This window comes from Limulus polyphemus, unplaced genomic scaffold (genome assembly GCF_000517525.1).
Source record: "Limulus polyphemus unplaced genomic scaffold, Limulus_polyphemus-2.1.2 Scaffold4770, whole genome shotgun sequence".
NCBI lineage: Eukaryota > Metazoa > Arthropoda > Merostomata > Xiphosura > Limulidae > Limulus > Limulus polyphemus.
Window position 1 is genome coordinate 59181 of NW_013670380.1, and position 12832 is coordinate 72012.

The window sequence follows — 12832 nt, forward strand, 5'->3', positions numbered from 1 at the left end:
TGACAGCTTACAAATACAAGCACCTTATAGTTCATCATGTTATTCCTTCAATAACATGAGTCTTCAGGCAGGGATTCACTTCATACTAAAACACCAATTCCAGATGTGGGTGAAGAGACCTAGGGAAAAGTTACAGGCATGACTTGTCCTGCACAAGTTTGCAATATGAATATTCTAGAGGGCATATGGACTTATGTTAAAACTAAAAAACCAACAGATGATATAACAGCTTGGCTGAATTGTTGGAGTAAGATACCACATTTGAAACAATGTTCCACAAACTGTATAGCAAGGTCGAAATGCTCTGTGTAAATTAAAGAACTTAATACAAACTACAGGTGCACTGTAATACTTACTTATTTTCTTATATATTTTTTGAGATAGTAATTAGGGGCGCTATTTAAATCTCTATTTCTTATTGTTATTGTCAACTTTATCGTTTTTGTTTACATATTTAATTACGTACTTTCTTACAAAAGTGGACGCTGTTTCTATAGGCAGTTAGTTGCAATAGTCCTATAGGACTGCATACAAATTTCAGCCTGTCTAAACTTATGTATATAATTTTCTTTATATATTTAACTGTATTATATGTGTTTTCTAAAGGCAAATTGTGTTTCTATAAGCAGACAGTGTTACTATACTTCCATAAGATTGCATACAGATTTCAATTTGTCTCAACTTTTGTTTATAGTTTTCATTTATATATTTAACTGTATTACGTGTATTTTCCAAAGGTGAGTAGTGTTTCTATAGGTGGATGGTATTACTAACACCTTCAATGTACTGAATATAATTTTGCTTTTATATTTAATATGCATGACATAGTTTTTGGATTTTCTGATGTTTTAATGTACACTGTTTATCACTAGTTCATTTCTGTAATTAACATATTGTATAACATATATTTGTCCTGAAAAGGATGTTTATTTAGATATCTAAACAATATCCAATAATTTCCTGTTTAGCTATATAAGTTGATTTGTTTCACTAAAGTTTATTAAAAAAATCTATGTAAATAGTTATTTTTATCTATTACTATTGTAGAAAATTATATTCTTACCTTCCTCTAGATATTTTCACAAATCTTTGTCTAGAAATTGATTCTTGCAGTGTGAAACTATTTGCAATAAGCTAAAAGCTCATAACACTCTGATGACCAAAAAGGATGATATCCACATAAGTAAACAATATTCTCACTATTTTTTCTACTATACATTTGCCATCCATCAATTACTAGATACTTAACGTTCAGTGTCATTAACACACAAACAAATGGTGTGCACTCTTTCAGTTATATTATTTATTTTATTCTGACTTCTCATATCCCGAGGGCAAGTTGACAACGTATGTGCACTAAGGCTAAAACAATTAATGCTCTTGTTTCTGTAAAACTGATGGACTGAATGTTGTTGACAATTAAAAATTTTATTTCCATATCTTTCAAAACTTTACTTTATATTGACTGTAACATTTAAAGACCATAGACAATAGAGCATTTTTCGTGCTTGAATGTGTATATCATATTGCATTAAAAATAATACAATTGAAAAAAGTCACGAAACAGTCAAGCTTACGTGGCTTAAAACCATATTTGGTCACAGCTGGCTAGCTTTAAAAACTAGCGGAAGCATCACATTGCATATAGGGTGGGCAAACCTACGTCACACAAGGTAAACAAACATGGCGACTGCAGATGAAGAGGAAGATGGATATAATGTGTCAATCATACAGTATATGTTTAAACCAGAGCTTGCAGACGATAATGTGTCTAATGTTGACATGTTGGCTGAAGAGGCGAGAACTGGCGGTTTATCTGATTTTTCTCGGTATGGAATTGTTTCAAAAGTTATATGTTACAATGTCATAAAAGACTGGTTATCAGTATCTCTTGATACTGTATTCGGCGCTTGCTCTGATTTCTATGCACATAACTAAATATACATTAGGACTGGAAAAGCAAACATAGCTGGGGTCATATTTCGATAATTGATACTGCAGATCTAGCTTTTCTTATGTTGCATATTGACACCTACAATTAAATTTCATAAAAAAATATTTATAAACATGACAAAAAAAAAGACAGCCAACTGTATTTTCATGTCCTCTTTCTAGTAAACATTAGCTAAAAGTGAAATTTCATAAACATTTATTTTTGTTCTAGCAGATCTTATAGGGAATTATTGCTGACAATTCTATATTGCGCTTAAACATTAGTTAAAACTTGAGCTTACTCTGAATGCCTCTCGGTTTTGAACGACTGATTGGACACGACTATAATCGCTGTTTTTGGTCTATGAACAAGAGCGTCATGTGCGACTGACATGAGCCTGGCTGCTACTTGCCGTGCTGATAATCTCCCTCGAACAAATACACACAGTTTTTTCTTTAGCACCTTTTTTCTTTCAAATCCCATATCAAATTGTAGTTTATTTTCGAAGTCTGATTCCAAAAGTATTCACTACATACATGGCAACTTTTGGTTTATCACGAGTTCTTGATACAAACTTTGTCCAGGCAATGAGCCGTTTTCTATCTGACTGGAAACTCGAACAGAGATACCTCCTTTTCCTTGGGAATATACCCACATTCATAAACACTACAGCAAAAAACAATACTTGTTTTCATCCTGGAACGACTTAGTCACGAATAACTCTTTTCACGACGTCTATCAAATGAATTTGTCCAGAAAAAAAAAAACGAATTGTTTTAACATAAGCAAAACAACAGTTTTTCACAAACAAAATGGCGCACAGAGAGGAAGTCGACCGCGACTGGCCTTGTTTACCTTGAGTGACGTCACTCGCCTCTGACCCAATTTTTCAACCAAGCCATCACAAAGGCTAACTAACTTTGGGAGTTTACAAAGCCGGGGCGCGGGCAAATGATCGAAAAATGATTTGGAACTTAAATAAAAATAAGAATGGATTGCATTTTAAACTGTTTTTTATTTTTATTATTTCACCAAAGCATAAAGTACATAATTCACAAATGAACGTAATTTATAACTGAAAAAAGTTAGTGTATTTTACAGAATTCAATAGTAGATAAATAAATTTTCTTGATCAAGGTTGACAGTCATAATCTTAGAAGGTCCTCTAATTATAAATCATTGATTGATTGTTTGTAATTAAGCACAAAGCTACACAATGGGCTATCTGTGCTCTGCCCACCACGGGTATCGAAACCCAGATTCCAGCGTTTTAAAGAATTATAAATCAAGTGATCATTCTTTCATATTATATAAATGACATTACAGAACATACCTTGCAACAACAACAATGTAAAATCACAGACTTGACAAGTATTACACATACTGAAACGTTTATTACCAAAACTTGAAGTATTAGATACACTAATATACCATTTACGTAAACACATTAGTTTATAAAATACTGGATTAGCTTTCATCCAACTTTTCTACATTATTTCCATATTGGTATTTGTTCATTTCAGTTAGAGTCTACATTTTTTCATGTAAATTCTATAGTTCATTTGGGTAACAATATATAAAATAAAACACCGAATTTATTACTAAACGTTTTAATAGATCATACTAAAGACATACCACTACGTAAACAAATGAATTACAGATTCACATATGTGAATCGTAGTTAAACATAATTTTTTGTGAAACCACCAGTATTATTCATTCACGCTATATGTTCAATGCAAGCTAAACATGCAAGATTTCAGCATGTAGGTTCATAAAAACAAGTTTATCGACTGTTTATACATTTCAAAACAGATATATGTCGCACGTAGATTTTGAAACAATGTTAAATGTGCTGCATTATCTGTCACTTCACTTATAATTTATACAAAGATCATCAAATCTATTAAATATATAGATTGATGCTCCGTGATTTTCTTATATAAAACTCACATTTCATCATGGTCCAATATGATTTAAGCAGATATTAACACTTAATACATACGTCGGGGTGGCAAATATCCTGATATACTGTCGATTTCTGCGGAACGTTAACTGCAGCGTTTGAACATTGAAATAGGGCACTTGGTGCTAACATAGAATACCGAAAAACATTTTCAAGGTGTTTTTATTTTATTAGGCATAAATACTTGAAATTATATGATCGTTTAAAAATTGCAATTTCGGCTATATTTTCCAAAAGTGTACCCTTTTCCAGGCCGTTTTTGTCTTTACTTTCTTATTCTTTTAGTTTTTTCTTCTTTCTTTCATGAAAATAAATGCAAATAATTGACAGTTATTTTACGATTTTGTTTTTTCTTGATGAATACTTATGTTGACCTTCGAACAAGTACAGATTCCATAATAAAACCCCTCCTTGGGTTCCTCCTTCAACTGCTTGCCTTTCCTTCTTCTTTTTCTGTTTGATTTGGCTGATCTTGCTTTTTATTTTATTTTCATCAGGGAACTCTTCAATGGGGTTTGCCTTCTTTCTCATCTTATAACTTTCCAGGATCATTGCATAGCATACCTTTGGTGCATTTTTTTTCATTTGAATCAATAATATAATTGATGATATTTGAAACAACAGCGTATACGAGTTGAAAGTTAGCCATAAGTTTTTCCTTGAACAGGCTTTATTGTCCAACCTTTCTGAAGAGACTAGTAACGTTTTTCAGGTTCAAGAACAAAATTACTACCCAAATTACCATCATCAATACGTTGAATAAATTCAACAGATCCTCCAGCCAGTAGAATTTCAGGAATTTAGCTCCGTTACGTTATGAGGGAATCAATGCAAAAAAGCTTAGCCAATTATCTTTTTTTTTCGGCTTAAATAGCCCCGTGGGACTGAAAAAAATGTGTATCCTGGAGATATGCATTACATGTTAATAAATGTAAGTAAAACCCTAGAATTAACAGGTATCGCACAAACTGAAACACTCAGTAACAAAACTTTAAGAATTAAGTACATTAATAGATTATTTACGAAAACTACAAACATTTATAAAATACTGGATTGTCTCGTTTAAAAAAAGCTTTCATGCAACTTTTGTATATCATGTTCGTATTACTACTTCTTCATGTCAGCTCAGAATGTAAGATTTTATAATGTTTATAAACGAAAAAATTAGTGTACACTTCTTTATTTCACTGCACTTATTGTACTTTAAACCAAAAAAGTTTATGCTCACTATTCAGATAAATTAATCTGGGCTCGACATACAGCAAATGGCCAAAAGTTCAAACAGGTTCAGTCTACAAATATTCGGAAAATATAACTGATACCCATCTTACTTTGATAATTGATCAACAAAAAGTAACTAAATTTGTTCTGTTCAGACTAAAAATCAAATGTCAAATATCTGTGTGTCGAGCTTAGTCTTGTATGATAAATTACACCCCATGAATATTACTTTCTAACATCTATGTTATTCAGTGGCGTATCCTGGTCCGTGGCTTTCGTTTATCGCACTTATATATATACTGTTTGTACATCTAATTCAAGTCTCCTATTATATTTTCTTATATAAAACTCATGTTTCATTATAGCCTAATGCGTTTTAATAGATATCAATAATATATGTAAATAAAATCACAGATTGTAACTGTAATCTTAGAATTAGATATACTATTTACGAAATAAAAAACATCTTAGTTTATAAAATACCAACCTACAACACAATGTAATAATATCTACAGTATATATTTGTTCCAGCATTTGATTAATAAAAGACAGTAATTCACTGTAAACAAAACATAAGGAACATTCCCCAAAGTTATTTGAGCTAATGTGAGCATAGAAAGTTTCTTCGTTTAGACATTTTACAAAACATATCATGCATTTGAAATCCATAACTAATTTGACTGTCCCCTGTCAAGCTGGGAATTAGATTTTTGAACCTCACATTACCCCTACCCTACACTTAAAACTAACGTGTTCCACCACAAACTAATAGGTTGCCATAAATATATATGTCGTTGTCCAAGATTTATTAAAAATAATATGCATCCTGACTTTGAAGATTTTAAAATCATAATCTGTAAAATAACTGTGATAGTAATAAAAAAGTTGAGAAAATATTTAAATGTTGTTATCTATTACGATAAAGATGTTGTCTACAAGAAAGGATGATTGTTTCTTATATTATAAATCTATCATATACACTGTTTATTATTACAGAATATACTTTACAACCAAAATAACTTGTATGTAAGTCTGACAATGAAGAACAGATTTTGTATGTTACTGAACTTTACAGTCAGTAAAAATGAATTTATATATTCTTCTCTTTTAAATAACGATAGAGAAAGCGAAAAGTACATTTATGGCAATCTTAAGATGTGAGGCTACATTAGGAAGATACTTTCTGTTTTTGATTTAGAACTCACATATTTGTAGTTTAAAACAACTATTTTTTACATATATAAGTTACCAAGATCTATACATAGTCTAACTTCTTCAGGGTATAGTTGTTTAGACACATAAAGAAATATCAGTATCACCTTAATTTGTACAGTTACAATCAGTGTTTTGTGTTGATATATATCAGTTGAAATATATTAGTTCTTGTTTTATCTTTATATATTGCATGACAATAGAAAAGGTTGATTCTCAAGTTGACGTCATTGACTAATGAACAAAGTGCAGTAGAAGTGTCTAACTGAGTAGAAAGTATACAAGAACTGTACGCTAACTGAAATATACTAGACTTGTATGAAAGTAAATTTAATCTTAGCATCCCAGTATTTTATAATTCATAAGTGTTTCAGTTTGTGTTATTCCTAAATATCAAAGGGTTTCGAGCTGTCAGCGGAATTTGCCCCTTGGATAAATTTGAAGAACACAACCGAAATTGTAAGATCATTCTTTTCACATAGATATTAATAATTTGTAAACATTATAATATTTACGGAAATTAGATATTCACTGTAGTAACAGCAACGTTATTAATATGATGTATTGTCATTCATTTATATTTTATAAAATATCATAATCTGCGGTCGTTTCAGTGCTGATCAAGTTTTTGTCGAAGCAGAATTAACGCTATCAGGTTCTTGTACGATATAAAGAATAAAAATGTGTTAAATACTGTGATCTTACACCATTCTATCATTGGAACAATAAGTACCATACATATCATATTGGACGTTTTCAATATGATGATATATTTGAGAATTCTTTGATCTCACGGCAAAAGTTATGGCATACAAGAAAAGATATATTTATCCTTTTATATGAATTCAGTCTATAAAGAGCATTCATATAAATTCACATAAAAACCATGTCAAACATTAACTAGCGTGATTAGATTTATTTCCAGAAGCCACTGCTCAAAGGTGTATGGCCTATCTAGACCATGCTTGTTATTTTTAAGTTAGTATTATTCATATTGTATATAACATAATAATAGAGTTTTAGTTTTTGCATCCCACACATCAATGAAATTGTTATAAGACTTACGAAAATTAGTAAAATTCATTTTAGTAATAAAAATATGATAAGGCCATAACATGTTATTGCACAGTTAACTTACAGTCATAAAAACTTATGTTCATATATTAAGGAGCCAATCTTGTAGGGATGAAACAAACATTATCCACTCTCGGGGTGATTTTACAATGACTGATAAAAACGTTCTTATCACGGTAAATAGGTTCACATTGCAGAACCTCTTGCCACTGTATAGTTTAGTTTCACAGGCAAAAATAAAGCAGTACAGGTACCCATGTTTGATGACAACCATGAGGTCTCATACTGAGATCATCAGAGTATGTGGCCAAGGGTCCATGAAATGTAGACAAGCTAATGGAAAGTATGTCACCTACTACTTGATTTATGGTATACAGAGTCAAAAAAAACTTATGTTCAATCTATGCTAAATGTATGAACACGTGCCAATAAATTGATAATGTTTCTTTAAAAATCATTCTTTACTGTCCCTTTAATACAGGTTTCCAACAAGGATAAATGTAACAGTGTCTGGACTGTATACACTTTGTGATGCATGCTGTTGCTAACGAGATCGCTCGATCAATATGAGACCTCGTGGGGTTAGCTAGAAATGTAAAAAAAGGCTCAGTCAAAACAATATATCAGTCATCAACGTTACATCATTTATTAAGGTATTTAACTTTAAATGTTGCATTCCCAGCTAACCCAACAAGATATGGTATGCCACCTTTTGATCTTTTCAGATTTTACGTAATTCCATATGCCTTCTAGAATATTCACATTGGAAATTTATGTAGGCCAAGTCATAGGCCTTTCCACCCACATTTATAATTGTTATTTTGTTAGTTAATGAATCTTTGCCTGATGAGTCATGTTTCTAAAGGAATGACATGATGGACCATAACCTATTTGTATTTGTAAGCTGTCAGGGGGGTTCCATCACTTTTGTGAAGATCACCAACACTGTTGACTGAGATGTGTCCCGAACTTGTAATGATCCTCCACCATGCTTTGATTTTTGTCATTGGCTATGATATTGATTTTTTTTTTCAACTTTGAACTAATTGTCATTGAATGTTATCGAGTAAGTTGATGTTTGGTATATCTGTAAAGAATACATCTCTTCAGTGTTTCCCTTTCCACTGTTTGTGGAAGATATCTATTTGAACTTTTTGAGTTCGTCATCTCTTCTCAGAAGCATCTACACGTCCATTGAGATCACTTCTCGCTAATGTGCATCTTACTGTTCTAGAGGTAATGCTTACATCTGTATTTAGGTTTTCTATCCTAATCATTTCTGTTTTTAAAGTGACGGTTTCACATATCTCCTATTCAAAGTTTGCTTTGAGCTATTACTGAAACAAAGAACAGTGCAGAAATTTTATGACTTCTACACGATTTTCAGGTGGTATTTCAGTCCTGTGAGCACTGAATGGATCACACTACTACTACTGGGAATAGTATGACTGCTTACAATTTTTATAGGCTTTATTCTAATGCAGGAACATTGTCATTGATTGGACGACAACAAACCACAATCTACGATATAAACACATGAGTATACTCTGCATTTAATTTTCACACGAAAGTGAGGCATTCTTATAATTCTTGCCTTTTACACCCGTTTTTCTCACCACTTTCATAATCGTTTCCAGTGCTGTATATATATAAAACTTACATTTCGGAATTTAAAGTTATCAGTATGTTTCTCTGTTGTTAAGCATAAAGCTGCGCAATGGGTTCCTTGTACTGCAAGCATCACACAAAGTGTGCCCCGACTTTTAGCATTATAAGCCACTGAATATGTTCTTGGTTAATAACTCCAAAACTGTCGGACAGTTGTATAATCTTTAGATGTCGGTGTAATTTGCATGTTAAGTAATAGAGATGTAACCCTCAAGCGGCATCTTTTGATCTCCACTCACTTGGTGACCTCCCAGTGAGATGGTATCCTTTGGGCACAAGGGTACACTCCTAACTACTTGTGATAATGTTGTACAGTATTTATAAATTCACCGTGTTGTTATAATTACTTGTTATTTATGACTCCTGTATATTTATTGCTATAGTTTACACAATTGTAGTTTGACTTAAACAATCATATTAGGTATATAATATTTTCCAAGCATTTTGTATGAAAACATATTTCTGTTCTTCCAAGTTGAAAAGTAGCTTGAACTTATAACATAATGGAATGTGTAGAATGTTTTCTCAGCCATTAATGAAATGATATACTAGAGTCGAAACCAATAATATTATAGCATAACATATATTTGCATTTATTTCTTAAAGAGAATTTAAAATATCGTGTGAAATGGTGATGTCCATCGCTCTTAGAAATACAGTATTCAAGGAACATATATATTGGAATGCATATTTGTATTTCCTGTAAATGTGCAAACACAGTAAATACAAACTTTGGTGTTTAATCTACAAATTAACATATATATAAATATTAATTTGATGCAAAAACTGGACAGGCCAGTTTTCAGTCAATAACAGAATTAAACGACTTTTTTCAATCTCGTTAGATCATTTTATGCATTTCGCGGTGAATTAATAAAAAATCTGCAACGGTAAAAAGGCTGTTATTTTCACGAATACATTGGACTTAAGTACAGATAGTGTATTCATTCTTCATTCAGTCCACAAAATTAAGTATTATGATATTCCTATAACTAACATATATTCTTCACAGCTTAAAAATTCCCGTAGGTGTATTCATATTGCAAGTGCATTATTATAACTAAATGTATAATTGCAATTCAGTAACTATGTTGTATATAAGCGTTAGTTAAAAATATCGAAGAAAGATGACCTCTTCCGAAAGTTTTCATATAATAGTAAAGATTTGTTAATTTTTTTCTCTTCTTCTGGTGGGATTTGTGGACAATTACTCACTATGTAATATCGGTGTTGCTAATGTGGTCTCTATAAGCAGCTTGCTGTTCAATAATAAAACTCAAGATGATATATAATTAAGCGTAAATTAAGGTATTTGGTTTTTTATTAATAAATTAAATAGAACTTTAATTTTGGCCAAACTAACTTCATTATTTTCTATTGTGCTCTAAGTGTCAATTGATATCATTGCTTCTTTTCAAAAGACTGGTGTTTCATGATAAACCTACGTACTGTTTTTACAGAGCCTCCGATATCCCTAAAAGGAGTTCAGGGTAAAGATGTTGAGTTGCCATGTAACATCTCACCACTAACACCAGATGATGAAGTGGCTTTAGTTCTCTGGTACAGAGATGATTCTTCCACGCCATTTTACAGCCTAGATGCAAGAAGAGGTGGGTCACCAGGACATGGCAGACATTCGTCCAGTGATAGTTACGCTACTAGAACTTACTTCAGCACTGTTTCCAAGCCTGCTACTCTTCAACTGGCAACTGTGACAAAGGAAGACAAAGGAACCTATATTTGTCGCGTAGATTTCAAAAAGGCCAGAACCCGATACTCAGAAATTTCTCTATCCATAATAAGTAAGTCTATGCTTTAACTGACACTTAGTTTTAACACAACTTAGTTCAGTATGAAGGAAAAGTAGTGCATTCTATCGTAAAATAAATTGTTGGTTTAGAAAGAATCGCAGAAGGAAAGCGAATGTAGAATAAAATTAAGCAGAAACGTAACTAAGGGATTAAATCAAAACATCAGAAATCAAGTAAGATGTTTACAATTAGCCAGTTTGACTGGATTCTATTTAAAAGCTAACATAAAACGCATCAGTTAGGTGCCTTTCGTGTTCAGCAAGTATGCAACGTGTAATACCTTTTAATGTTTTCTCAGTCCATTCCATTACTTTCATAGTTGGCTGAAAAAAATAACAGGTCGCTTATTTCTAGTATTAAAATGGCACAGGTGACTTTGTCTCAATGTGTAAATATAGGATCCGAGAATTTGGAAGAAACACAAACTACGCTGTATATTTAACTATCAATGAAAAGCATCCCTCTTATGTTAAATAATGATGGATAAGTAGTTCTCACCTAACTTTAATCAGTTATTTACTAAGCTGTATGATGGCGACATTTGAACGCGTCGAGTCCAAATTAATTTTAGGGGGCGTTATCTTGTAGCTGTTTTTCTGTATATATATATAATGTAGAGACACCACGACAACGCGGATATTTGAAATTAAAAGCTGTATTGAGTTTTAAGCTAATGTTGTTTGTTTCTTTTTAATTTATAAACAGTTTCACCATTTCTATTATTTTTTTGACAACTTACTAAAACTGTGGCTGTTTTACGGCATCCTTTACCATTTTTTTGTATAAAATTAGATCTGTTCGCTTTAATCGAACCATTTAATATTTACTGAAGGTTACTTTTTAGGATTAGTTAGTGATTTTTTCGCATGTTCGGCACCATGTTTTAGATCGTTGAGGACCTGGGAGGGTCAGGTGCATTTTAGACTTCTTCCTCCCTCCTTAACTATTGATTAAAAACTGAAAATGCTACTGATGGTATTGTGCGACACAAAACACTGATTTATCTTCAGGGCCGTGTCATTGAATAGACTTCTAGTAGTATTTAGTGTAATTTTAATTCTTCTCCAAACAGTTTACACCGAGGTATTTTGCTTCATTCGGTTGTGTATGGTCACAAACAGTTCCGATATTAAATCACACTTGTTCTCAATATATATTCACCAAAGCGTATTTATACATGAATACCCTTTTTAAATACATCAGTTTTATCTAAGTCTTGGTAACAAATTTTGACATCTAATGCAGGTGGTCTTATTCTTAAAGTAGAAATTTAATGGACAGAGGCACTTAGCCCCATCAACATTGTGTATGATACAGCGATCTATTTCGGTTAACAAATCATTTTTGTATAAATTTCTATTAAAGTAGCGGAACGAGCAATCTAACAGTTTGTCTTTTAGTGGGAGTAAGTTTGTGTAATTGTATAGAACTGTTGAGTTTGTGTATTTTGGTACTCTGAAAGCTATAGTTAGTATTGAATTTTGTATGATTTGCAGTTTCTTGTTACATTTAACCATGCTGGGCATGCATATCAAATGACTGGTCTGATATATTATTTATAAGTTTTAATAATGGTTTCCGTGGGTGCTCCTGTGTTTTTGCCTGTTAATCTTTTAAGATCGTTTGCTCGTTGCCACACTTTTTTCCTTATTTCGGCTGTGTTACGTATTGAGAATTTGAAATAATCCAAAGCCGCGTTAAATAATTTAACTTTTAATAGTTGAACTGTACCCTGGATTTAGTGTTTAGAAATATGCCGATATTTTATTTAATTAACGCTATTTGCCAACAAGATTGATTCACACCGTTTTTGTTTTGACACAAATACGTTTTAATATATATATATATACAACAGTATAATTTACAATAACAACTATTATGATTAATTATTACAAACCAAGTTTCATAAACATAAATTTCACTAACTTACAAACAGCCTAAAATCGT

The 12832-nt window shown here is 31.9% G+C and overlaps 1 protein-coding gene across 1 annotated transcript in view; it reads left to right on the forward strand.

The window, feature by feature from the left end:
- The window catches only part of LOC111088928, a gene marked incomplete at its 3' end in the record, with an annotated part of 52872 nt that extends 41996 nt beyond the window's left edge, over window positions 1-10876 (forward strand). The window contains exon 2 of the mRNA XM_022400275.1: window positions 10535-10876. Coding sequence (XP_022255983.1) covers window positions 10535-10876 — 342 coding nt within the window. The remainder of the gene's footprint in view (window positions 1-10534) is intronic.
- Between the last annotated feature and the right edge of the window lie 1956 nt (window positions 10877-12832).